The sequence below is a fragment of the Oncorhynchus kisutch genome, linkage group LG5 (genome assembly GCF_002021735.2).
Source record: "Oncorhynchus kisutch isolate 150728-3 linkage group LG5, Okis_V2, whole genome shotgun sequence".
Classification (NCBI taxonomy): Eukaryota; Metazoa; Chordata; class Actinopteri; order Salmoniformes; family Salmonidae; genus Oncorhynchus; species Oncorhynchus kisutch.
In genome coordinates this window covers 10804722-10830738 of record NC_034178.2, presented here as the reverse complement: position 1 = coordinate 10830738, position 26017 = coordinate 10804722, and the positions used below count along the sequence as shown (strand labels likewise).

At 46.1% G+C, this 26017-nt stretch overlaps 1 protein-coding gene across 3 annotated transcripts; it reads left to right on the top strand.

Annotated features, from left to right (window-relative positions):
- The first annotated feature begins 2397 nt into the window (after positions 1–2397).
- Positions 2398–25448, top strand: LOC109878172 (cyclin-dependent kinase 15). 3 transcript variants are annotated; one of them, XM_031824403.1, is made up of 14 exons: positions 2398–2512; positions 3036–3216; positions 8406–8437; positions 11559–11699; positions 12530–12624; positions 13913–13992; positions 14194–14351; positions 14491–14614; positions 14988–15108; positions 16240–16333; positions 16661–16724; positions 20806–20854; positions 22232–22374; positions 24366–25448. In XM_031824403.1, exons 2-14 carry the CDS (start codon positions 3171–3173, stop codon positions 24479–24481), a joined length of 1263 nt encoding a protein of 420 aa, XP_031680263.1. In that variant the 5' UTR covers positions 2398–2512; positions 3036–3170; the 3' UTR covers positions 24482–25448. The 3 variants fall into 3 exon arrangements, with proteins under 3 accessions (XP_031680263.1, XP_031680262.1, XP_020325985.2); XM_031824402.1 differs by lacking the exon at positions 2398–2512 and having other exon boundaries at positions 2867–3216; XM_020470396.2 differs by lacking the exons at positions 2398–2512; positions 3036–3216; positions 8406–8437 and adding an exon at positions 9741–10101.
- Positions 25449–26017: the final 569 nt, after the last annotated feature.

The following is a 26017-nucleotide window of genomic DNA, read 5'->3' as shown; positions in this document are numbered from 1 at the left end:
ATGGCAGGGAAGCTCTAACCAAAATCTCCAATCTCATCTCATTGATTCGACTCCAGATTAGTTGACTCCTGACTCCAATTAGCTTTTGGAGAAGTCATTAGCCTAGGGGTTCACATACTTTTTCCAATCGACACTGTGAATGTTTAAATTATGTGTTCAATATAGATAAGAAAAATACAATAATTTGTGTGCTTTTAGTTTAAGCACACTGAGTTTGTCTATTGTTGTGACTAAGATGAAGATCAGATCAAATTGTATGTCAAATTCATAAATCCAGGTAATTCCAAAGGGTTCACATACTTTTTCTTGCCACTGTGTGGTTCATGAGGAGAAGCTGGTTGCAGATGATTTTTAGCGTTAGCGTTGCATATGCAAATAATGTTGTTAATAGTTTCCTTGTTTTTTCAGATATCAACACCAAATTTAGTATGGTTCATCTTAGGGACGTCCATTATAGTGGTGACACGTTTCAAGTCTATAGGCCACTGTGGAATAGATTTACAGTGGTTTAAATGGACATGTAAAATCTGATTTTGGATTTGTCAGTAACTCATTTGATTTGTCATTTGGTCCTATGGTTAATGAGAATACGTTTTTCACAGGTTTAAAAATATATACACTACCGTTCAAAAGTTTGGGGCCACGTAGTAATTTCCTGTTTATCTGCAATAAATAGTACCTGCAAAACACCAGTCACAACGTCAACTGCTCTTTTGCACACCAGTATCTCTACTTGCACATCATCATCATCAGCTCATTTATCACTTCAGTGTTAATTTGATAAATTGTAATTATTCGCTCCTATGGCCTATGTATTGTCTACCTGCTGATGCCTTTTGCACACACTGTATATAGACTTTCTTTTTTCTACTGTGTCATTGACTTGTTTATTGTGTTATTGGCTTTTTTTTATTGTTTACTCCATGTGTAACTCTGTGTTGTTGTCTGTGTCACACTGCTTTGCTTTATCTTGGCCAGGTCGCAGTTGCAAATGAGAACTAGCCTACCTGGTTAAATAAAGGTGAAATAAAAAAAATAAAAAAAAACAGTGCAGAGGCGACTCCAGGGATGCTGGCCTTCTAGGCAGAGTTGCAAAGAAAAAGCCATATCACAGACTGGCCAATAAAAATTAAAAATTAAGATGAGCAAAAGAACACAAACACTGGACAGAGGAACTCTGCCTAGAAGGCCGGCATCCCGGAGTCGCCTCTTCACTGTTGACGTTGAGACTGGTGTTTTGCAGGTACTATTTAATGAAGCTGCCAGATGAGGACTTGTAAGGCGTCTGTTTCTCAAACTAGACACTCTAATGTACTTGTCCTCTTGCTCAGTTGTGCACCGGGGCCTCCCACTCCTCTTTCTATTCTGGTTAGAGACAGTTTGCGCTGTTCTGTGAAGGGAGTAGTACACAGCATTGTATGAGATCTTCAGTTTCTTGGCAATTTCTTGCATAGAATAGCCTTCGTTTCTCAGAACAAAAATAGATTGACAAGTTTCAGAAGAAAGTTCTTTGTTTCTGGCCATTTTGAGCCTGTAATCAAACCCACAAATGCTGATGCTCCAGATACTCAACTAGCCTAGAGAAGGCCCGTTTTATTGCTTCTTTAATCAGGACAACAGTTTTCAGCTGTGCTAACATAATTGCAAAAGGGTTTTCTAATGATCAATCAGCCTCTTAAAATGATAAACATGGATTAGCGAACACAATGTGCCATTGAAACACAGGAGTGATGGTTGCTGATAATGGGCCTCTGTACGCCTATGTAGATATTCCATAAATAGTCTGCCGTTTCCAGGTACAATTGTCATTTACAATATTAACAATGTCTACACTGTATTTTTTATCAATTTGATGTTATTTTAATGGACAAAAAATGTTGCTTTTAAAGGACATTTCTAAGTGACCCCAAACTTTTGAACGGTAGTGTATATTTTTGGCATATTTTAGCATAGATGCTAATATGCATCTACTATAGTGTGGCCATCTTTGAATGCGTCAATGTTATTTTCTCATACTCTTTTGGGACTGTTGTGATGAGTCCCCCCCCCAAAAATGTGGGAGTGAATCTGACTTTTAGTTCATGAGAAGATGTTTTATGATTATTCTAATCATTATCATTACATAATCAAATCTTAACATGCTTCATCGTGGTAATGGCTGTGACGACCCTACAATGTTTCAAGTTGATAGGCCATTGTGAAGTGGATTAACAAAATATTTATTTTAATTGGACATGTAAAATCTGATTTCCTGATTTGATCAATAACTCAGCCATCTCTTAACCAACCAAGTGTTTCTCAAACTAAGTTAAGTGTTTTAGTGATGCACCACGGGGCCTACATACCAAACTTGGTGTTCTGTGGACTTATGGGTCATGGGAATTTGTTTTTCAGGTTTTCCAAAATGTCCAAGATGGAGGAAAATCTATCCTGATGGACCTTATGGGTCCTTGACACAAATTTGTTCAGCACGAGGAAAGACACCTACATTTCAAGCCTCTAGGTCAAACAGGTCGGTGAATAGGAGGGTGTAAGTGAGACTACTGGCCAATTGGTGCCATTGTTTTTGACCAAGTTACCCATGGCCTCTAGTTTCTGTGTACCAAATTAGATGTTGTTTTTTAACCAATCTATGTTTGAGTTATTGGAATGAAGATGATCAAAAGCGTGGCTCACTTCTGCCCCCAGGAGCCCACAGTACACACACACATTAGTGACTCCCTGAACACAATAATCAAGCTCCAACCTTTCAAAACACACGGGCAGCCCCGGCTCTCTCCTCCACTGGGCAGAGTCTCCTATCTGACGCCACTGATTGGCTATTGAATGTTGTCTCACAGGCAGCAGAATAACTGGCAGCAGGGGGAGACAGGGAGAAAGGAGGGAGAGAGAGGGAGGATACAGTGCAATATCATGAGAGGGAGAGAGCAAAACAGAGAGAGTAATAGAGGAGGCAAGAGCACCTTCAGGCAGAAGGAGGAATAAGAAAAAATAGGAAAATCCTGTCTGTGCTGCTAAAGCTGTTTACATCCTAGGTTGCTGAAGACAAGGAGGGGCTGTGACTGAAGTGAGAGTGCTGCTCTAGCTGGGTCCAGTTCTAAGGATGCCCGGGGTGTAAGTGAGGTTCTATAGCGGTTCCACAGCACCACCAGGCAGGAACCAACGCTGGGATGCAGAACCTAAGACATGCAGCCACGGAGGCTTTCCATCGCCTGGGTGAGTATCAGTCGAACCTACCCTCCCTAGAAACAGTACCACACTGACTCCAGTCGGGTTAGGGGATCGAACAGTGCTTGCTCAAGCTTTCTCATACCCACAAACAGTATTTACGGAGTTGGTATTAACCTACTATGCTTATTGTGTTCCATCTTTGTACTATGCCAGATTCCAGGATACACTGCATGGAGAATGTACTGCATGTTACCTAGGGAACACAATACCTAACTTGTTGGCATGACAACTATCCTTACACACTCTACAGGTAATGACAGGCAGCAGCTCGTGAACAGGGTCAGATGTTGTAGCGTGGTATGTTGCCGTGTTCCAGGGATGAGGGCACCCCTAGGGACTGGACTGTTACAAGCGTCAGTAGCTTGGCATGGACTGGCAAGTTATATTGCTGATCTGCAGATGCAGCTAGGAAGCCCACGGCTTATTGAATAAAGCATAAAAATGCTGATGAGCAGAGGGGCTGAGGAGACGAGAGGAGGAGAGGCAGCCCCAGTGGGAGCAGAGGGGTGTTTTGCTCGCTAAGTGGGAGAGGAAAGGGGTGAGGAGAGAGGTGAAGGAGGAGGTAAGAAGCAGATGTTTTTCTCGCTGAGTGGAAGAGAAGATGGGAGAGGAGTGAGATGGTAACCCACATCTCCCCCAGAGTGGGTGCAGGTTGTCAGGGGGAAGGAAGGTAGACAGCTAAGGCATCAAGGTGCAGATTGTCAGGGGGGGGGGGGGGAGGTAGACAGCTAAGGCATCAAGGTGCAGGTTGTCAGGGGGAGGGAAGGTAGACAGCTAAGGCATCAAGGTGCAGGTTGTCAGGGGGCGGGAAGGTAGACAGCTAAGGCATCAAGGTGCAGGTTGTCAGGGGGGGGGGGGTAGACAGCTAAGGCATCAAGGTGCAGGTTGTCAGGGGGAGGGAAGGTAGACAGCTAAGGCATCAAGGTGCAGGTGGTTCCAGTTCCTAGGGGAGGTAGGTTGTCAGGGGGGATGTGTACTGGGTAGTTATAGTGCTGTTATACACTCAGGGTAGTTATAGTGCTGTTATACACTCAGGGTAGATATAGTGCTGTTATACACTCAGGGTAGATATAGTGATGTTATACACTCAGGGTAGATATAGTGCTGTTATACACTCAGGGTAGATATAGTGCTGTTATACACTCAGGGTAGATATAGTGCTGTTATACACTCAGGGTAGATATAGTGCTGTTATACACTCAGGGTAGATATAGTGCTGTTATACACTCAGGGTAGATATAGTGCTGTTATACACTCAGGGTAGATATAGTGCTGTTATACACTCAGGGTAGATATGGTGCTGTTATACACTCAGGGTAGATATAGTGCTGTTATATACTCAGGGTAGTTATAGTGCTGTTATACACTCAGGGTAGATATAGTGCTGTTATACACTCAGGGTAGATATAGTGCTGTTATACACTCAGGGTAGATATAGTGCTGTTATACACTCAGGGTAGATATAGTGCTGTTATACACTCAGGGTAGATATAGTGCTGTTATACACTCAGGGTAGATATAGTGCTGTTATACACTCAGGGTAGATATAGTGCTGTTATACACTCAGGGTAGATATAGTGCTGTTATACACTCAGGGTAGATATAGTGCTGTTATACACTCAGGGTAGATATAGTGCTGGGAAAGCAGGATGCTGGTGGTTCTGTAGACGGAGATGAATAATTAATCATTCTCACAGCTGCAGTGTAAACAAAATAAAGTAAGTGCTCTGTAGTCCTCAAAAAAAACTCAGGGCAAATCTGTAAGGGGTCACTGCCAATTCAATGGCACGTCCTCCAACCAGTTTTTTTTCGCCACATTGGTTGTGTGTGGTTTGAATTGCAACTGTGCTAAGTCATTTTGTTATTGTACACAGACAGGACAGCCGATGTTCCTACTCTCTCTTGCCCTGTCAGTTTGAACAAGGAAGTTGTTTTTTCTCTAATCTGAAGAGACTCGGATGTGCTTTGCACATTTCTGTCAGAGAGAGAGATCTGGTATCAGGAGGATGTACTGCTCAGCTGCTTGGCCTGGGAGCATATCTCACTGGATGTCCAAACGAGCGACTAACTCTACACTATTCAGAGAGGCTGATAGTGTGTTTGTACACTAGGCTGCTAGTACACTGCTTCTACACGTGATCACATGTTTACTCATGTCTTGAATCATTACTTACTTGTACCATTTTCCATGCATCCCACACAACACACAATGATAGTATGCCAGAGGTAAGATTATAGAGGAAAGTGCCACGGCCAAAGCTCCAGTGTAGGCTAACCTATAAGACTGGCTACGAGAGGGACACGCCACAGGGCATTCCAATTCCAATAGAGCTCAGAGGAAATAGTATAAGAGCATCAATGACACATCGACTCCCCCCAAAAATGCCTCAACCTCAATTCATTGAGGAGTGGGTTCTTGAAGAATCCAATCTGTGTTTATGTGTGCTTTTTCCGCTTCGCTCTCTCTCTCTCTCTGACACATCCCATCCCCTCATCAATACCCCCACTCCCCCCTGGGTGAGTTGGACAATAGACAACATTGCACCTTTTTTGAACCCCTCAAGCTGTACCTGTATGGTGTCTATCTGTGTGATGTCTATCTGTGTGATGTCTATCTGTGTGATGTCTATCTGTATGTGACTGTCTGGTAGGCCTGGCTGGAGGGCTACAGCGGCTCCGTCCGGTGCACATATGCCTGCCTGGCCCTGAGGCCCCCCAGGCTGCTCCCAGTGGGTAGTGGTTTAACCAGCTGGCTGGAGGCTGCCTGCCTGCCTGTCCGCCTGTGACAACTGTCCACCTCCAATAGTTAGGTCCCACTCTACTCTGCTCTGATCTGCCTCAGGAATACGGATGAGGGCTATGTATGTACAGGTCTGTATGAGGGTGAGATGGAGAGATAGGAATGGAGGGAGGAGGGTAGGTGGTGAATGGTGGGCTCGGCTCGGGGTGTGATGGCGCATGAGTGTCTGTCTCTCTGTGCCTCCATCTCTCCTCCAAAAATAACCCTGACTGCAGTGACGTGCTGTACCAAGGCAGAGCTAGTAGCAATAATATAATATCCTAACCTTGAAATGGTGAGAGGGTTAGACATACCACTCCACACACAACCTCTCCATGGGTCACTAACATAGAAAAATACCTATGCCATAAAAATAGAATCCCTAGAACAGACATAGAACCTCAGACCATGGCATCATTGACTTGAATGGGGATACCCGTTCTTGGGATTCATAAAAAAAAAACATTTTTTTTACCCCTTTTTCTCCCCAATTTCATGATATCCAATTGGTTGTTACAGTCTTGTCCCATCGCTGCAACTACGGACTCGGGTGAGGTGAAGGTCGAGACCCATGCGTCTTCTGAAAAACGACCGTGCCAAGCCACTCTGCTTCTCGACACACTGCTCGCTTAACCCAGAAGCCAGCCACACCAATGTGTCGGAGTAAACACCGAACTGATGACCGAAATCAGCTTGCAGGCACCCAGCCCGCCACAAGGAGTCGCTAGAGCACGATGGGACAAGGCCATCTCGGCCAGCCAAACCCTCCCATTACCCGGACGGCGCTGGGTCAATTGTGTGCCGCCTCATGGGTCTCCCGGTCACGGCCGGCTGTGACACAGCCTGGCATCGAAGCCGGATCTGTAGTGACGCCTCAAGCACTGCGATGCAGTACCTTAGACCGCTGCACCATTCGGGAGGCCTCCGTTCTAGGAATTCTATTTCTATGGTGCCTACTTTACCTCACCTCAGTCAAATGCCCTTCAGTCAGTCATACCAGAACATCCATACTCCACGATGTCCTCTACTATACTGCTCAGATCATGACCTCCATTTCCTGGTTGCCATTCCTAGTTTCTACCTGATCTAATTATAACTTGACTTTGTCAATGGCTGCACATGCTGAGCCAAGAGGAGTTTTAGTTAGTTGGATAAGGCAATGTGCCAGCTGTACTGTATTCTTCCAAGACAAATATATTTAGACTGGAACATGTTTGTATGGGTTTAGTCATCCAATGTGTCCATTTTATAGATGTGGCTTTTATATGAACAACAACAATATACCTTCAATATCAAATTGATCAAATTGATTTGATCAATTATTGACAAACAATTATTGTTTTATATTACTGTATTCTATTCTGTTTACATACTATATGTGTTGCTATACAGAGAATAAGGCTTTCTGTAAAGCCTATTGTTATTGAAATCAAGCAGCCCTAAAGGCAATGTCTGGATGGGTACAGTGAAGCCTTCCCATTTAGTAGATAAGGAGCAGTCATGTTCCTGCAAACTTTGACTGTCACTTATGAGAAAGAGCTACCGATCCAGACTCTTCTCCAAGTTCTCTCTCGGTCATTGTATGTCTTTCTTTCTGTCTCTCTCCTCGTCTGTCTGTGTCTCTGTCTATCTGTGTCTCTCTCCCTCTGTCACTCCGTGTCTCTCTCCAAGTCTCTCCGTGTCTCTGTGTCTCTCTCTGTGTCTCTCTCTCTGTGTCTCACTCTGTGTCCCTCTCCAAGTCTCTAGGTGTCTCTGTCTGTCTCTCTCCAAGTCTCTAGGTGTCTCTGTCTGTCTCTCTGTCTCTCTGTGTCCCTCTCCAAGTCTCTAGGTGTCTCTGTCTGTCTCTCTCCAAGTCTCTCTTTGTCTCTGTCTCTCTGTGTCTCTGGCTCTCTATCTGTCTCTCTCTCCCCAACTTATATCATCACTCACATGTCACACGCACACATTTTCATCTCTTTCTCCTGTCACTCATCCTCTCCCTCCCCATCCTCTCCTTCCTTCCCTGCTCCACTCCTCTCTCATTTTACATTTCTGCTCCACTTTTCACATTCCATTAGAATCTCCCAGCTACAGAATTGTACCACAGTGGACTTAAATTCTATCTTCAGCTGAATTCAGGATTAGAAAGCACGATAACAGCAGTAGACATTGTAGCATCCTTGTAACACAGGATCTTAAAGTTTATGGTTTGGTCCAAATGTTCTATACAAGTGTTCCAACCATGTGTCCTATCCAAGTTTTCTAACCATGTGTTCTAACCATGTGTTCTATCCAAGTGTTCTGCCCTAGTGTTCTAACCAGTGTTCTATCCAAGTTAAGAACAAGTGTTCTATCCAAGTTAAGAACAAGTGTTCTTAATAAGTGTTCATGCTTTCTGTCTTTTGTTTCCTGGCAGGTCTGAAGCAAAGACAGCTGGGATATGAGGAGGTAAGATACCCTATGTTATTGTCTGTGACCGAAAACACTTACGAAATACTATTTTTAAGGGTCAGATTCGACTATGTACCATAAGAGTTTGAGACAGTTAGACATACTTTGTTGTTCCTTCTCTCTGGTTCTCTCTGGCGTCCTCCGTCCCTCCTGGGGAGAGAGAAGATTAACAGAATAGTCAACACTGCCCCCTGCTGAGAAGAGTGGGAGAAGGAGAGGGAGCAAGAGAGAGAGAGCGAGCGAGAGAGAGGGAGGAGAGAGAGAGATGCTGTAGACACACACACACACTCCACCACCACCACTCAGCGTTTCTCCCACTGTCACGTTGAAGTTGGAGAGGCATTTCATTTCAAGGGCCATTAAGTCCTGTCTCCCCCCCCATAGCGGAAAGAGCACCGTGAGATTCTACATTATACGTCTCTGAAAAGAAAGCGAGACAAAAATAGCCTTGCCTCCCCACTGAGCTCGACATTCTGCTCTGTCCTGTCCTCTGCTACTAAAACTGTAATTATACTCTTTATGGAGCTAATTCCCGTTTGCTGCTGCCCTACGTGGACCACTCAGCACTCCCAGAAAGCATCATTATGTGGTGGTACTAACTGCCCTGTGTCCTCCAAAACCTGCACAGAAATGTTATGTACTGTATTCAGTTAAGAAAATGTTTTGAGGGAGAAAAAAACCTGTTTTAAGAAAATGGGGAAAGTGAACCACAGAGAATAAAAGCTGCTCGTGGTTCAGATTGTCAGGTTATGGCGACTCTGTGGGAGACTGTTTTCACCCGCTGGTCTCTCCTCTCACACGCAATCCTTCTCAGTCCTCACACCTCGCCCTCATACAGGCTGGGAATGTGTCTGGAGCTAGCTTGTGTTAGGCCTCAAACTGTGTTTTCGGCACGTCGAGACTTTCTGGAGGGGTGGATGAGCAATGAGCGATGGCGGTTGAGAGATAATTGAGGAATTCTATCAATCACTCGCTGTATTATATTCGGAATGCCCCGTGCACATATTTGGGATTCCATTGAATGAAATCCAAGAGAGGAAGATGGGGGAGAAGCCTCCAATGGTGTGTAGAGGAAATGAGACAGAACCCCTTCCCCCTCCACCAACCCCTAAATGGAACAGAAATAGAATGTTAATTCGTATTAAACCCTCAAATTAGATTTCCCTCTATGAGTTCCTCTCTGTCCCTTTCTTCTCTTTACACACACAAACACACATGCACACCGGGACACACTCGTCGTCTCTTCTCTCAGCTTGTGCTGACTTGAATGGACACTCTTGTTCAAATTAGGTCGAGGTCCATGGTGTTTCTGTTTGTCTGCTACTGGGACAGGGAGGGGGTCATGGGACTGTGCGATTGGAGCCAGACTCATGCTAGTCATATGAGCTTCACCGAAAACAGGAAAAGAGAGACAGAGAGAGAGAGGGGGGAGAGAGAAAGTTTCTAGGAAGTGAGAGAGGAGGAAGATGGAGGATTTGAGATGGAGGGTCAGGGCCATGGCTGCTGTGTGTGTCCGGAATTGCTGCTGGTGCTGTGTTGAGGTCGAAGAAGATGGAGAAAGAGGGAAGGAGGAGGGGAGGGAGGAGGAGCAAGAGGAGGAGGGAATGGAGGAGCCCCCATCTCCAAAGAGCAGAAGTGTCGCGTCCTTACCATCTGCTGAGGTAGCAGTGTGTGTGTGTGTGTGTGTGTCTGTCTGTGTGTCTGTGTCTATGTCTATGTGTGTGTGTCTGTGTCTGTCTGATTCTGCAGACTTGGTTAGGGTGATGTCTGATGCCACTGTGTTATTACTGTCAGTGTCCTTGGATTATCACACTAACACTGAGTGTCATGATGTCAATGTTGTGGGGACTTTAGTGATCTGTCTCCGTCTGTCAGTGTGCCCTGTGCACACCTCCAAATAGGTTCAGTGAAACGCTCCTGACGGGGAATTCTCTCTCGGAAAGCGCCACTCCTCCACTTCTCTCGGGGTAGCCAGGGATTCTTTCAGCTAGCTTGTGAGTTTTTGTTTTTATGCCAAAGTTGTAAGCAAAGCTGGTGGGTAATGTATTCTAGCTGACAAGCTACAAGATGGCCAGTTACAATAATAGATGTGTCATCACAACAGCGGGCGGCGTGTCTCTCTAGGCCCTGGAGGGATGTGAGCTCTTTTTCTCCGCCCACGCCTGTCCACAACATTCAGAGAATCCACACATTCTGCTGTGTCTAACAAATGTATTTTGGGAAAAGGTGCCGTCGACAGGAACAGGGGAAAGCAATTCCATTGAATAGCGTAGACCCTGACGGTGGCGAGGTGATGGATGACGTTCCCATGGGACATCACAGGCCTCTGTCTCAGCACAGCTCACATTGAAACGTCCTGTACTCTACTGTGACTTTTACACTGAGTACACCAAATATTAGGAACCCCCCCCCCCCCCCCCCCCCTCTACCTTCAGAACAGCCTCAATTTGTCAAGGACATGGACTCTACAAGGTGTCAGAAGTGTTCCACAGGGATGCTGGCCCATGTTGACTCCAAGGCCTCCCACAGTTGTGTCAAGTTGGCTGGATATCCTTTCGGGGGGTGGACCATTTTTGATACACACGGGAACCTGCAGTTCTCGACACTGCGCCTGGCACCTACTACCATATCCCCGGTCAAAGGCACTTCAGTAATTTGTCTTGCCAATTCACTCTCTGAATGGCACACATACACAATCCTTGTCTCAATTGTCTCCAAGGATTAAACATACTTCTTTAACCCGTCTCCTCCACTTCATCTACACTGACATCAATAAGGGATGAAAGCTTTCACCTGGATTCACCTGGTCAGTCTATGTTGTGGAAAGAGCAGGTGTTCTTCATGTTTTGTATGCTCAGTGTTCACTGTATCTTTCATCGCGTTAGCTACAGTTGGTGGGGAGGCTGAGAAACTTTTCAACCCACAACAGTCTCCTCATATTGCCTCTTGTGTCTGTCTCTCTGTGTCTCTCTGTCTCTCTCTGTCTCTCTCTCTCTCTCTCTCTCTCTTTCTCTTGTCTGCCATGTGTTTATTTGCATCCACCACTCTCTCTCTCTGTCTCTCTCTGTCTCTCTCTCTCCTGTCTGTCTCTCTATTCTCTCTCCTTAAACCTGGCCAGTTGGATGAGACAGACCCGTCCTACTCCAAGCCCCAGCCTCACTGGTTCCACACGCTGCAGGTCCGCAGGCTGACGGTCCAGAGAGGACGCAGCAACAGTGACCCTATGGGGGGAAAGAGTTTCGATCAGGACTTCCAATGGGTGAGCCCTGGGAAGTTTAGCCTGGTCCCAGATCTGTTATCAAATCACATTTTATTGGTCACATACACATGGTTAGCAGATGTTAATGCTTGTGCTTCTAGTTCCAATAGTGCGGTGATATCTAACAAGCAATCTAACAATTCCCCAACGACTACCTAATACACACAAATCTAAGTAAAGAGATGGAATAAGAATATGTACACATACATATATGGATGAGCAATGACCGATCGGCATGGGCAAGATGCAGTAGATGGTATAAAATACAGTTTATACATATGAGATGAGTAATGACCGAGCGGCATGGGCAAGATGCAGTAGATGATGTAAAATACCGTTTATACATATGAGATGAGTAATGACCGAGCGGCATGGGCAAGATGCAGTAGATGGTATAAAATACAGTTTATACATATGAGATGAGTAATGCAAGATATGTCAACATCATTTTTAAAGTGGCATTAATAAAGTGACTAGTGATCCATTTGTTAGAGTGGCCAATGATTTCAAGTCTGTATGTAGGCAGCAGCCTCTCTCTGTGCTAGTGATGGCTGTTTAACAGTCTGATGGCCTTGAGATAGAAGCTGTTTTTCAGTCTCTCGGTCCCAGCTTTGATGCACCTGTATGATTTACTATGGTGTGTGACAATGGCTTTAGGATTTGGCAAGATGGTACAAACAGATCTGGGATCAGGATTGGTGAGGTAGGTGGCACCTGGTTATATCTGTAATGTACCTGCAGTTACCGCACTCTGTCAGTATGAAGATTTACTGTAAATGTTTTAGGTCGGCACCTTACCCCACCTAACACACTTGTGTCCGTCCTCACAGAAAACAGGCCTACAGTTTGGCACAGCCAACTCCTACCTGAACCTGGAGAAAATAGGGGAGGGGACATACGCTACAGTCTACAAGGGAATCAGCCGGTCAGTATCAATCAATCAATCGATCAGTTGTCATCAAGTGCTTGTACAGTAAGCCGAACCTTGACCCCAAAGAGCAAGCGGAATCTGAAGTCAGTACAGGTGCTATAAGCTGTAAGACATTACCACAACTCAACACTGATGAACAGCTCAATAATTACGTCGCCCACCCTGATAACGTCCAATAGGTCAGTGAGGTCATTCGTATATGACACATCTTTTACATTATCCCTACAAACTAGAGCGCTATGTCAGCTGGTATTGATTTGACTGACCCTGTTTGCCCCCTGTGCTGTTCGTTTGACGAAGGACAATGCGTTTTTGTGAAAATCTATTGGACGGTTCTACGCTAACGAGCACAGAGCATATAAAGCCTCTCACAGTGGTCTCACTTTATATGGTCAAACAGCACACAGCCGAGGCTGCCAGAGGTCACGTCACAGATGGAACAGATATTTCACCGGATGTACAAATGTGAAGCATCCGCTTGGCGTTTCCACTCAAAACCAAATATGGTAGAGAGAGGAAACCCAGTGGCTGGCGGTGGGAGAAGATGGAACGAGATGGATTTTGGCGAGAGAGCTTTATTAACTCATCAAGTCAGACTTCAGAAGACCAGGCAGAGAGTTTTATTAACACATAAAGTCTGACTCCAGAAGACCAGGCAGAGAGCTTTATTAACACATAAAGTCTGACTCCAGAAGACCAGGCAGAGAGTTTTATTAACTCATAAAGTCTGACTCCAGAAGACCAGGCAGAGAGCTTTATTAACACATAAAGTCTGACTCCAGAAGACCAGGCAGAGAGCTTTATTAACACATAAAGTCTGACTCCAGAAGACCAGGCAGAGAGTTTTATTAACTCATAAAGTCTGACTCCAGAAGACCAGGCAGAGAGCTTTATTAACTCATAAAGTCTGACTCCAGAAGACCAGGCAGAGCTTTATTAACTCATAAAGTCAGACTCCAGAAGACCAGGCAGAGCTTTATTAACTCATAAAGTCAGACTCCAGAAGACCAGGCAGAGAGCTGCCAAAAGCCACAGCTGCACTAAGATAAAGAGTTTTTCGGTCGGGTAGGAGATGTGATTTAATTGGTTGGCAGCAATGGAGTGCGAGGTGCGTTTGAGATTTTCATTGACATTTACTGAGGTCATGAATTGTATCGCTCCATTATAAATTATAATTGATGACTGTATTTGCCTGTAATACTATATTTGCCTGTATCTCCTCACCATAACTGAGCTGTGGGGAGTTCACTCTCTCTGTTACTCTCCTCTACTCTACCCTCAGGATAAACGGGCACCTGGTGGCCTTGAAGGTGATCCGTATGAAGACTGAAGAAGGCGTACCATTCACTGCCATCCGGGAGGGTGAGAGCTTTTCCAGGAGGCACATGCTGTGCATGCAAAACAGGATTGATCCTTTCGATGTCTCAGAGTACCCCCCGGGAGATGAACTGAAGTCAAGTCATGTTAGCATTAGCATGTTTAGGAGAATTGCATGTGCTTATCATATTCCATTCCCACTGTGAACAAAGTGAATTGGTATTAGCTCTGTGTCTGTCTGTCCAGCTTCCCTCCTGAAAGGCCTGAAACACGCCAACATTGTCCTGCTCCATGACATCATCCACACCAAAGAGGCACTCACATTTGTCTTTGAGTACGTACAAACAGACTTGGCTGAGTATATGACGCAGCACCCAGGGGGGCTGCATTCCTACAATGTCAGGGTAAGTTCAATATTTCAATAAACAGAACCTCAACCCGAAAATCTGTCCTCTTGTTTTTTCAATTGTTTTAATTGTTCACCGTTGACCACACTCTTCCTGCATGTCTGTCTGTGTGCCTGTCTGTATGTATGTCCATCAGATCTTCATGTTCCAGCTACTGCGGGGTCTGTCCTACATCCACGGTCGGAGGATCCTGCACCGGGACCTCAAACCCCAGAACCTGCTCATCAGCTACCTGGGGGAGCTCAAACTGGCTGACTTCGGTAAACCCAAACCCCTAGCTTAATGTCCACATTCCGGTTCAACACTAATCCTAGTCTGAACCACAACCCTAATCCTAGCTTCATGTCCAGATCCCAGTTCAACCCTAACCCACAACCCCACAACCCCCTAACCCTAGCCAACCCCTCCACACCCTCTGAAGTTCCTGCTAGTCCATTGTCCAGCTATCCTCTGAAGAAACCTATGGTGGCACTCATTCTTGAAAGTGTACAGTCCCCAAACTAACCCACATATGTAATGTTAGCTCCACATGGTGAAGCTCTGTTAATAACTCTCTCTTTATAATGTTATGTCTATGTTATATGTGGTATTGTATTCATGTTATAACTATATGGTTCTGTCTGTATCCACTAGGGCTGGCCCGGTCCAAGTCCATCCCGTGCCAGACCTATTCGTCTGAGGTGGTCACTCTGTGGTACCGGCCTCCTGATGTCCTCCTGGGTTCCACTGATTACTCCACTGCTCTGGACATCTGGTGAGTGGACTGGACATAGTTGGACGTATCTGGACAGGGTCTGAACATCCTCCATAACCAACCACGCTGCAGGCAAGGTTGCAATAACGTCATTTCAGTCAGCTTTTTCCCACTGGGCAGACAGATCTGAACCCACTAGCACTGAACCAGAATAACACCAGAATACCACTGGACCACACTGTTCTAGAGATGATATAACTACTTAGACCACTGTGTCATGGTGTTATCTAGACAATTGGGCGCTCGGGGAAAAACCGTGGTTAAATCATAACGTCAGTGGTCGGAAGGTCAGATCTTAGAAAGATGCTCGAGTTTCCGACTTGGAGTTCCGGGTTGGATGACCGTTCAAACAGATTTTCCCTAGTCGGAGCTGTTTTTTTCCCTGAGTTCCCAGTTGTCTTGAACGCACTGAAGGCTGAGATTTCCTAGTTCCCAGTTGTTTTGAGCGCGGCATCAGTGGTGGTGTTAGAGTAGCTGTCATTAGTGTTGCCATTAGTACTCTCCTACAGAGTGAGTTAAGTCAGTTTGGCTCAGAGAATGTTGCGTGTTCAGAAGAGTTTAACCTCTTGGCCTTCGTCTAACGATGCTTTGGTGCCATACTGAAAATCAAACGTTTAAAGTTGCTCTCCTAAGCAAAATATTATATCCCCCCTAGAGTTAAAGGAATTTTGTACTAATGAATAGCATAAGCGTTGGTATAAACCATCCTGTGCATTAATGTTAATGATATCTGGGCATGTTTCTATTTGACCTTTACCAAATAGAAGAGGTTGGGACCACATGTTGTTTATGGACTTTGAATACAAAGAGAAATGTATCAACAGGGTAGTATTTTAACAGCAATAATCCAAATGGGTCGGCCATAACCTAGGTATTTGCTTTCGTGTTGTATATTTTGGACGGTTTTAATATTTTACCAAGGAAACGTTTTTGAATCCATCCCCTTTTTCTACGCTATCTTTTGCCCTCGATGAATAGACTTGTTTAGGATACAAAACCTACCCTTGGTTTTTACCAAAGTAGTTCACTTATTGTGCCGATTTATGAGGTGCAGAAGAATGATGTCGCGTCCTTCTCTTTCTTTTCACTGATTTCTTAAATGACTTCTCTCAATCCTGTGTTGTCTTCCAGGGGAGCTGGATGCATCTTCATTGAGATGCTCCAGGGAACGCCAGCCTTTCCAGGGGTGGCAGATGTCTTTGAGCAGCTGCAGAAAATATGGGCTGTGAGTAGGATCCCCCTTTCACTCTTTTCAATGGCATCGTCCTCTCTACACTCTTTGGAAAAAGGTGCTATCTAGAACCTCAACGGGTTCTTCGGCTGTCCACATAGGAGAACCCTTTGAAGAACCCATTTTGGTTCCAGGTAGAACCTTTCTACGGCGGGTTCTTCATGGAACCCAAAAGGGTTCTACCTGGAACCCAAAAGGGTTTTCTTATGGGGAAGGACGAAGAACTCCTTTGGAAGCCTTTTTTCTAAGAGTGTAGATCCATAAAAATGAGTAGAGATGACGGTTGATTTCTCATTCTGGACCCTTTCTGTCTGTCTGCAGGTCGTAGGGGTCCCGACTGAGGAGATGTGGCCAGGAGTGAACGAGCTGCCCAACTTCAGACCAGGTCAGAACCTCTTCATCCCTTTCATCCTCCTCCGCCCTCATGACTATTACAATAATCCAATCTATGTGCTGCTGAGAAAATACAGTCATTCCCATTGGGTCAGAGAAAGGTCAGGGAGGGATTAGTTTGGGTAATCTACATTCTAATCTACACACGTAATAAATTCGACATAAACCACAGCAGACTAGTCTCGTGGTTTGCTGTGTGGCTCATCCCTAACCACTAGGGGGCAGCAGAAGTCAATGAGATACATTTTTATTGTGGTTGCATGGGACTGTGGGTCTATTTGTCTATGGTACTACTTTTGCTTTCCAGACTCATGGCATTTAAGACGGCTGTGGGAAGAGAGTATTTTCTAAAGCTCTTCCTAAAGTACTGTGGTCCAAGAGAGTTGAGATGCATGACGTGTGGCCGACAAACACACCTGCGAGAGGAGTCCGTGTGAAGGCTATGTGTGGGAGTTAACTCTTTGGTCTGAGAGAGAATGATGACAGGAACGGAAAAGACCTTCAAATGGACCTAAATACTGTGTGGTTTTGGACAGAGCTTTACTCCCCTGACCTGCCTATGCTGATCTCACACTTTCACCTTGTAAACCACGCTCAACGACACCATACCCAGCTGTGTGTACTTGTCAGTCTTTTATACTCTTCCATCCAACCCTGAGATTTAAACGTCATGCTGAGTTGAACCTGAGTCAGCCTGTCTTCCCACTCTTCCAGTAATGGGCTACAAAGGGAGTCCGAGGGTGACATATTTCACGGCTGTGTGTGTGTGTGTGTGTGTGTTTAACTATACTACACAAGAATAGTAAGCAAACAAACATTTGACCAACTGGGGACATTTTGTTAGTCCCCACAAGTTAAAGTGCTATTCCTAGGGGGTTTAGTGTTAAAGTTAGAATTAGTGTTAGAGTTAGGAGCTAGGACTAAGGTTAGGTTTTGGGGTTAAGGTTAGGGGTTAGGGAAAATAGCATTTTGAAGGACTGAATTGCGTGTCCCCACAAGGTTAGTTATACAAGTGTGTGTGTGTGTGTGTGGTGCTGCAGCTGAAGAAAATATGGGTTACTCTCTGTCTCTGCTAATTCCTCCCCTACAAGACCCATAGGAATTCAAAACCTCAGACTGTTAAAGTCTTAAAGTTCCTCAGCAAACATGAATAAATAAACATAAGATTCATAAATGCTGAATAAATGCATAGATGAATCTCCAAACTACACAGTGGGTCCTGTCTGCGCTGCCCCATGCAGTTCAATAAGGGCTCTGACATTGGTTGGGGGTGATGAGATGGGGAGAGAAGATGGGCTAGTAGAATGGTCTGGCAGTATAAGAGAGAACGTTCTGTATAAAATATGTGTAAAGCAAACAGAGCGGTGAGGCTGGGAGATGAGAAGACAGACAAGTCAGGCAGATGCTTGTACACACTATAGTATGTGAGCGGAGTGGAGCTGGAGCGGAGCGAGGAGCAGAGCGTGCCCAATTTGACTGGAGCGTGGAGCGAGATTCTCAAAGACTGGAGCGTCGGTCTTCTCGCCCGCTCCAATTTCGCTCCGGTAGCGCTCACTTTACGAGCTCAGTGCAAAAATGCTTTCATTTTTTGTTTAATTTGTATTTCATTGTAAGTCACAGCCTATATCCACAATTTATAGACTATATAATGATTTAATACAACAAAATGTTATTTAAATGCTGAGCACTTTATGTCCCTAACAGCCTATTGTGTCGCACTCACAGATGCTTCACAATGTATTTTTTTTGTAGGCTATAGCCTTGAAATCATTGAAATAATATAGCCGAAATAATTCATTTTAGTTCCTTCTTAGGCTTCCTGTCTGTCTCCTGACCTATTTATAGTGTTTATATGCGGTTTAAATATGACATTCTTACATTCACCTCTTCATGTTTATTCAAATACTTGGTTTGGTTTCAATACTTCAAAACCAATTGGTCCAGGTTGTCACAAAAATAGATGGGTGTTAGTTAAATCGTGATTTTAATGAATGGAGTGAATTTGATGTGACATTTCTTTCTCTCCCTATGAGCCCGGAGCGGTTTTTAGCTGAGCAGTATGAAAGCCCATGGAGCATTAGAGCAGTGTGCAAGCACCAACTCCAACAATGAGCGGGATTTCCAACTGCTCAACCCCGCTCACTTGCTCTGATACACACACACACACAAACAGGAAAGAGAGTGAGCCAGACAGCTTTCTATGCCTTGTCTGGCAATCTGGGCATGAAGGATGGCTGGACTTAGAACCTCTGTGTCTGACAGCTATAGACTCAAACATATTGTACCAGTCTGCTGTGTTTGGGATGGCGAACGAGTTGACATAGGGGGAAAACAGCAGTGTGTGTGTGGGGGGGGGGGGGGGGGGGGGGGGGGGAGTGCAGGCGTGCGTGTTGCACATGCACGTTACTGTGGTGTTTTAGGACACCCCCCTTGTGTGGGAATGACCCTAGCTAGGTATCTCCTCCTCTCCCCCCCCCCTCCCCCTCTCTCCCTCCTGGCTAGCTCCCTGCCTGGCCCCCTGACTGCTGCTGGCACCACTGGGCCTCTAGCTAGGTATCTCCTCCTCTCCCCCCCCCCCTCCCCCTCTCTCCCTCCTGGCTAGCTCCCTGCCTGGCCCCCTGACTGCTGATGGCACCACTGGGCCTCTAGCTAGGTATCTCCTCCTCCCCCCCCCCCCCCCCCCCCCCTCCCCCTCTCGCCCTCCTGGCTAGCTCCCTACCTGGCCCCCTGACTGCTGCTGGCACCACTGGGCCTCTAGCTAGGTATCTCCTCCTCCTCCCCCCCCCCCTCCCCCTCTCTCCCTCCTGGCTAGCTCCCTGCCTGGCCCCCTGACTGCTGCTGGCACCACTGGGCCTCTAGCTAGGTATCTCCTCCTCTCCCCCCCCTCCCCCTCTCTCCCTCCTGGCTAGCTACCTGCCTGGCCCCCTGACTGCTGCTGGCACCACTGGGCCTCTAGCTAGGTATCTCCTCCTCCCCCTCCCCCTCTCTCCCTCCTGGCTAGCTCCCTACCTGGCCCCCTGACTGCTGCTGGCACCACTGGGCCTCTAGCTAGGTATCTCCTCCTCTCCCCTCCCCCCCCTCCCCCTCTCTCCCTCCTGGCTAGCTCCCTGCCTGGCCCCCTGACTGCTGCTGGCACCACTGGGCCTCTAGCTAGGTATCTCCTCCTCTCCCCCCCCTCCCCCTCTCTCCCTCCTGGCTAGCTACCTGCCTGGCCCCCTGACTGCTGCTGGCACCACTGGGCCTCTAGCTAGGTATCTCCTCCTCCCCCTCCCGCTCTCTCCCTCCTGGCTAGCTCCCTACCTGGCCCCCTGACTGCTGCTGGCACCACTGGGCCTCTAGCTAGGTATCTCCTCCTCTCCCCTCCCCCCCCCTCCCCCTCTCTCCCTCCTGGCTAGCTCCCTGCCTGGCCCCCTGACTGCTGCTGGCACCACTGGGCCTCTCCAGATGTGGGAGCTGAATGGACCAATAGATGAAGGCCTGGGCAGCTTTCAGCAGGGCAGAGCGGGTGGCCAGCACAGAACAGGGAGAGGCCAAGAAGGGAAGAGGGAAAATATTGGGAAAATATTCCTTCAGTGCCCTGACTGGCCAGGGGAAAGCGATAGCTAGCCCGTACTATAGAGAACGCTTGTCTAAAAATGTATGTTTGCTTATGCTCCGTTGCACCCTGCAGGAGAGACTGAGCGCATACATTTCTTTAAAAAAATGTTTTCAAACAGTTTCATCTCCACGGTTGACTATTAATTCATCATGGAGCATCGGGGCTGTCCAAAAGCATCGGCTATCCAACCGTTAAAACACACTCATTAAAACTCTACGCCAGGGCCCAGAAACCACAAATTGCGATCAGTAGTGCCAAAGCATGTTTCACTTAGTCTCCCCGCCAGGATACCATAGCTGTAGCATTAATCATCAAAGAGAACAAGGCCTACTTTACCGTAAGTTTACACAGATATGTTTTTTAGTGTCCCGTGGGCTGACCACCTCACTGTTCCATCTTGCATTCCTTTGCAGCCATAGTTGCAGGCCAAACATTTCCTAACTAACCTGCTCGTGTTGCTCTCCTCTTCCTACAGAGTGGTTTCAACCGTGTGCGCCCCAGCAATTCAGGAATGTTTGGAAAAGGTACGGTGAAATCAGTTTGCTCAGCGTTCTGTCAGTACTATGAGTTTGCGAATGTGTTTAGTATGTCTTGCAGATCTGTTTAACTCGTGCAGGTTTGTATAATGTAGCTCAGCAACCTGCAAATGTGAACATTTGATACAAATAGTATTCTGCTCCAGCATATAAGTGACTGTAGAGGTAGAGTTTGGATACATGTGTACATATTATAGAGTATGGAACAGCTCTGTTTTGGACGGCCGCATGTGTTTGCCCATTCCATTGCCTCCGGCTGGGGAGGGGGAGGTGAGGGTGGTCCAGAGGTGGGCAGTTAGCCCTGTGGTAACAGGGGATTCTTTGTCTGGCCAGGCGCGTCTCCCCCTCCTCTCGCTTTCCTCCCCCTTCCTCCCAACATGATGACATCTGACCCAACACAGCTCTGCTCCTGTACCAACCCACAGGGAGCCCACACACACACACACACACACACACACACACACACACACACACACACACACACACACACACACACACACACACACACACACACACACACACACACACAGTCAGGTTATGGGAGACTAGGATGTCTGGAGTAGTCTCTGACTCGCTGTCATAACAAATATGAGATCCATTCAACAGTCTATAGCACACTAATGCAGTCTGGTCTGAAAAAAATCACACTGAAATTGGGAAACACATTACTAGGAATATGGATCTAATGGATTTAAATGAGAGACAGTGAATAAGGAAGAGAAAGAGAGAGAACGGGAGATAAGAAAGAGAGAATCCTCACAGTCATCAACAAAGTCAGTCCTGCTGCACAGCACGAGAGAGAGAGAGGGGGGGGGGAGGGGGAAGGGGGAGGCTCAGGGAGAGAAAAAAGGAAAACGGGTGTTTGAGCGAGACTCAGGGGAGTTATGGTGTGATTTTTAATGCAGGTCTTTTCAAGATGGTTGAATGGGAGTCCATCTCTCCCCCCCCCCTCTCCCCCACCCATCTCCCCCTCTCTCTCTTGTTCTAGCCATGGATTTAATTAACTAGACCCCCTGTTGGGACCAAACACTCTTTTCTCCAAATACATGGACACTGTCAGAAAAACACACACAGAAATAGCAGATAATTACATTGTGAAATAAAAGTTGCTTCGGTAGGACAGCGAGAAGGCACACAAAGCAGGGGGGGGGGGAGTACAGAGCTATGCACGCCAGTAGAGAAAATTGAGTTGAATTAATGCAAATGACTGAGAAGTATAGCTGGGTTGTTGTTATATGTCTAATGGCTATGGATGTAAAATCATTTACATAAAGTATGTGTATCTATTGGGGGTTGTCCATCTGTGTGTGTGTGTGTATATGTGTGTGTGTGTATCTCTTATAGTCCCCTCTGCTTCCCCCTCAGACTGTCCCAGTTGCCCTATAAGACAGAGGACCTGGCCCAGCAGATTCTGATCACCATCCCACGAGACCGCATCTCGGCCCAGGATGCACTGCAGCACCCCTATTTCAACACGCTACCGCCCCCCATCATGCAGCTACGAGACAGTGAGTGTATGTGTGTGTGTGTGTCACTCCACATCAATGAAACACATAACATATCAATCTATCTATGCAATATGAATTTGTGTTTTTTTGTCATAGCAATGACAGTCAAGTGATGCATAATGTGTGTGTGTGTCACTACACCTCAATAAAACCCATAACATATCAATCTATCTATGCAATAAGAACGTGTGTTTTGTCAGAGCAATAACAGTCACGCGATGCCTTGTGTGTGTGTGTGTGTGTGTGTGTGTGTGTGTGTGTGTGTGTGTGTGTGTGTGTGTGTGTGTCTGTGTGTACACGTGGGAGATTAAGCATGTGTTTGTACGTGTGTGTACGTATTCATGTGCATACGTTTCCCTCCTCTGACTCCCCCCATCAATATTCTCTGTTTCTCCCTCCCAGTGAGAGAGATTGGCACTCCGTTGCACTAAACTCCAGTGCAGTTTGTCACTTAAACAGTCTACCCATCCGACGCATGATTAAAGACACGAGCTTCCTACTGTGAGCACAGATGGCTCCTTTGAAAAGATCAGACTGTCTCCACAGCTCTCGGGTGGCTAAATATATATATATCAGGAGAATGCATGTATAAGTAAGCAAAGTTGCATTTGAAGTCTCTCTCCACCTGTCTGTCTATCCCGCTGACAGTCTGCCTGGTTTGGTTTAAACATAGATGTGTTTTTCAAGGCCATAGAAATAATATTCAGTGAACAGAAGAAGAGTACAGGGAGTACTAGGATAGATATTAGTGAAATGTAGGAATGTATTAGATGGGAATAAAGCCCAATGGGATACAGTGTCTGATATGGTCAACTAGTAGGCTTCCAGCTGAATGTGTCCTACACACACATGCTGGCAGATGCACACACACACACGCACAGTCTTGCGCAGCTAACCTTCTGAGGACATGCAATTCAGTCACATTCAAAATCCTATTTTCCTTAACCCCTAACCCGTACTCTAACCCAAAAACCTAACCCTTACTCCTAACCCTAACCCTAACCCTAGCTCCTAGCCCTAAACCTAATTCTAACAACAATTTTAACCTTAACCCTAAACACCCTAGAAATAGCATGTGACCTTGTGGTGGACCAGCAAAATGTCCCCAGTTTACTATCCCCACAAGTATAGTTAAACATGTCCACACACACACACACACACACACACACACACACACACAAAGACACACACTCTGCTCTTTTGATAATGAGCCATCATTACTGCTACTACTCTGCATAGCATCCCAGACGGGGAGAAAAGGCAGTAGGGGAGAGACATCAATGAACAGAGCGGAGAAGGAGAATAGGGAGCGACTAAGAAGTGAAAGAGCGTGGGGAGAGAAGGTTCTCTCCGGGATGAACAAACTTATTTTAATGATGCCATGTCTCGGCAGGGCAGAAGTGAGAAGGCCTAGAAGCAGACTAGTAGTAATGAGTACCCCCTTTTACCTTCACACAATGTATCACAATATAACTGGAACAGTGGCGAGCAGCATCAAGTGTTGAGAAGTCATTGTAGTTGTTAGGGATGAGGTTCTAGCTGGACTGTGGACGACCACACCCAACATTGATCACGTCCCAGCTAGTAGCCAGTACGTCTGGAAGGAGGGTGTGGTGGTGTTGAGGTTCTAAGCTGCAGTGAGCTGCCATGATCAGTATCTGTCAGACCAACTGCCCTATGAGGCTTCTCCAGTAGTCAGTGTGGGAGATGTTTATCTTTTTGTTGCTGTTGGTGAAGTGGCTGAGGAACTTTTTCACCTGACTTTATAACGATGTGAAGCTGTAAAAGTTGCCTGTCTCTCTCCCTATCTATCTATCTCCCTATCTATCTATCTCCCTATCTATCTATCTCCCTATCTATCTATCTCCCTATCTATCTATCTATCTATCTATCTATCTATCTATCTATCTATCTATCTATCTATCTATCTATCTATCTATCTATCTATCTATCTATCTATCTATCTATCTACACCTCCCCCGCTCTCTCAGCTGTATCAGTCTTCAAGGTCCCCGGAGTGAGGCTGGAGACCGAGGTGAAAGATATCTTCAGTCCCAGTCGAAGGATCAGACCGTCCCAGCTGGTGCCCTTGGCTAAGTGCTGGTGATAATGGACCTCTACCCCCCTGGGCTTGACCCCTAACCCCAGGTGCCCCAGCCCTGCTTGCAGGCTAGACCACTATCTGATCAAGATGGAGAGGCATGAGGCTTCACACACACAACACTTACCTACACCACCAGCATCCTCCACCAACCTCTGCTCTTGACTCCACCCAGCATTCCTCAGAGTTCCCATGTAAGAAGATAAGAGGGAGGGGTTGAATGTTACCTGGTATATCACATATTAGATGACGTCAGAAGTACTGTATATACTCTATATCTGAGACCCGATGTCTGTTGTTGGTGGCAACCGAAAGCTACGCAGTGTCTAAGAGAACTGTCAGGAAGCTCAGAACTCCTTAACATCTTCCTCCTGCTAAACCACCTCCTCCTGCTTCTTCTTCTTCCTCTTGCTTCCTCCTCCTGCTTCCTCCTCCTTCTCCTCGGCTGGTTTACCTCTTCCTCCTTCTCCCTCTCCTTCTCAGAGCATCTCCTTGGACTCACTAGGCTCTCTCTGCCTCCTCCTAAATGTACACTGAGATTCAATGATGACGATGGGTTAGTTTTGCAGATGAGTGTTTTATTTTGTACTGACAAAACATGCAGATATTATATACCTCTTATGTTAAATCAGGTCCTTGTGGACCATGATTGTTTTTTTTGCACAGCATGCAGGTGGGTATCCCTTCAACAGAGTGACTGTGACGATTGTGTGTACACTGTTGCGTTGTGTGTACACTGTTGCGTTGTGTGTACACTGTTGCGTTGTGTGTACACTGTTGCGTTGTGTGTACACTGTAATTCATGTTAGTATTGAACCGTGAAACTTCCTCCTTAACACCCCATATAGCGTCTTTTTCATTCGGCAATCTTGTGATCAATTGTACTATACTTGGGTGCAGCTTGCTTTTAAAATGTGTGTTTTCGTGAGAATGGGTGAAGGAGTGTGTGAGTCAATAAATGTTGCAGTCATGATATGTTTGTTATTTTCTGATATATACATATTGAACTGCCTGCAGGTCTACATATCATATTTAATTTGTTGTCTTCTCTTACAAGCTACACTATATAAACAAAAGTATGTGGACATCCCTTCAAATTAGTGGATTCGGCTATTTCAGCCACACCTGTTGCTGACAGGTGTATAAAATCGAGCACACCGCCATGCAATCTCCATAGACAAACATTGGCAGTAGAATGACCTTACTGAAGAGCTCAGTGACTTTCAACATGGAACCGTCATAGGATGCCACCTTTCCAACAAGTCAGTTTGTCCAATTTCTGCCCTTTTAGAGATGCCCCGGTCAACTGTAAGTGCTGTTATTGTGAAGTGGAATCGTCTAGGAGCAACAACAGCTCCGTGGTTGGCCACACGAGCTCACAGAACAGGACCGCTGTCTGTCTTCGGTTGCAACACTCGCTACCAACCAGCTCAAGAAATGTTTGTTGGGAGCTTCATGAAATGGTTTCCATGGCAGAGCAGCCGCACACAAGCCTAAGATCACCATGCACAATGCCAACAGTCGGCTGGAGTGGTGTAAAGT

What these genes read in the sequence shown, in the direction of transcription:
- LOC109878172 (XM_020470396.2), top strand. Translation starts at nt 9,907, where the DNA reads ATGGAGGATTTGAGATGGAGGGTCAGGGCCATGGCTGCTGTGTGTGTC. An exon ending in GCTCAAACTGGCTGACTTCG is followed by an intron (nt 14,615 to 14,987) that starts GTAAACCCAAAC and finishes TGTATCCACTAG; the next exon opens with GGCTGGCCCGGTCCAAGTCC. An exon ending in CATCATGCAGCTACGAGACA is followed by an intron (nt 22,375 to 24,365) that starts GTGAGTGTATGT and finishes CCGCTCTCTCAG; the next exon opens with CTGTATCAGTCTTCAAGGTC.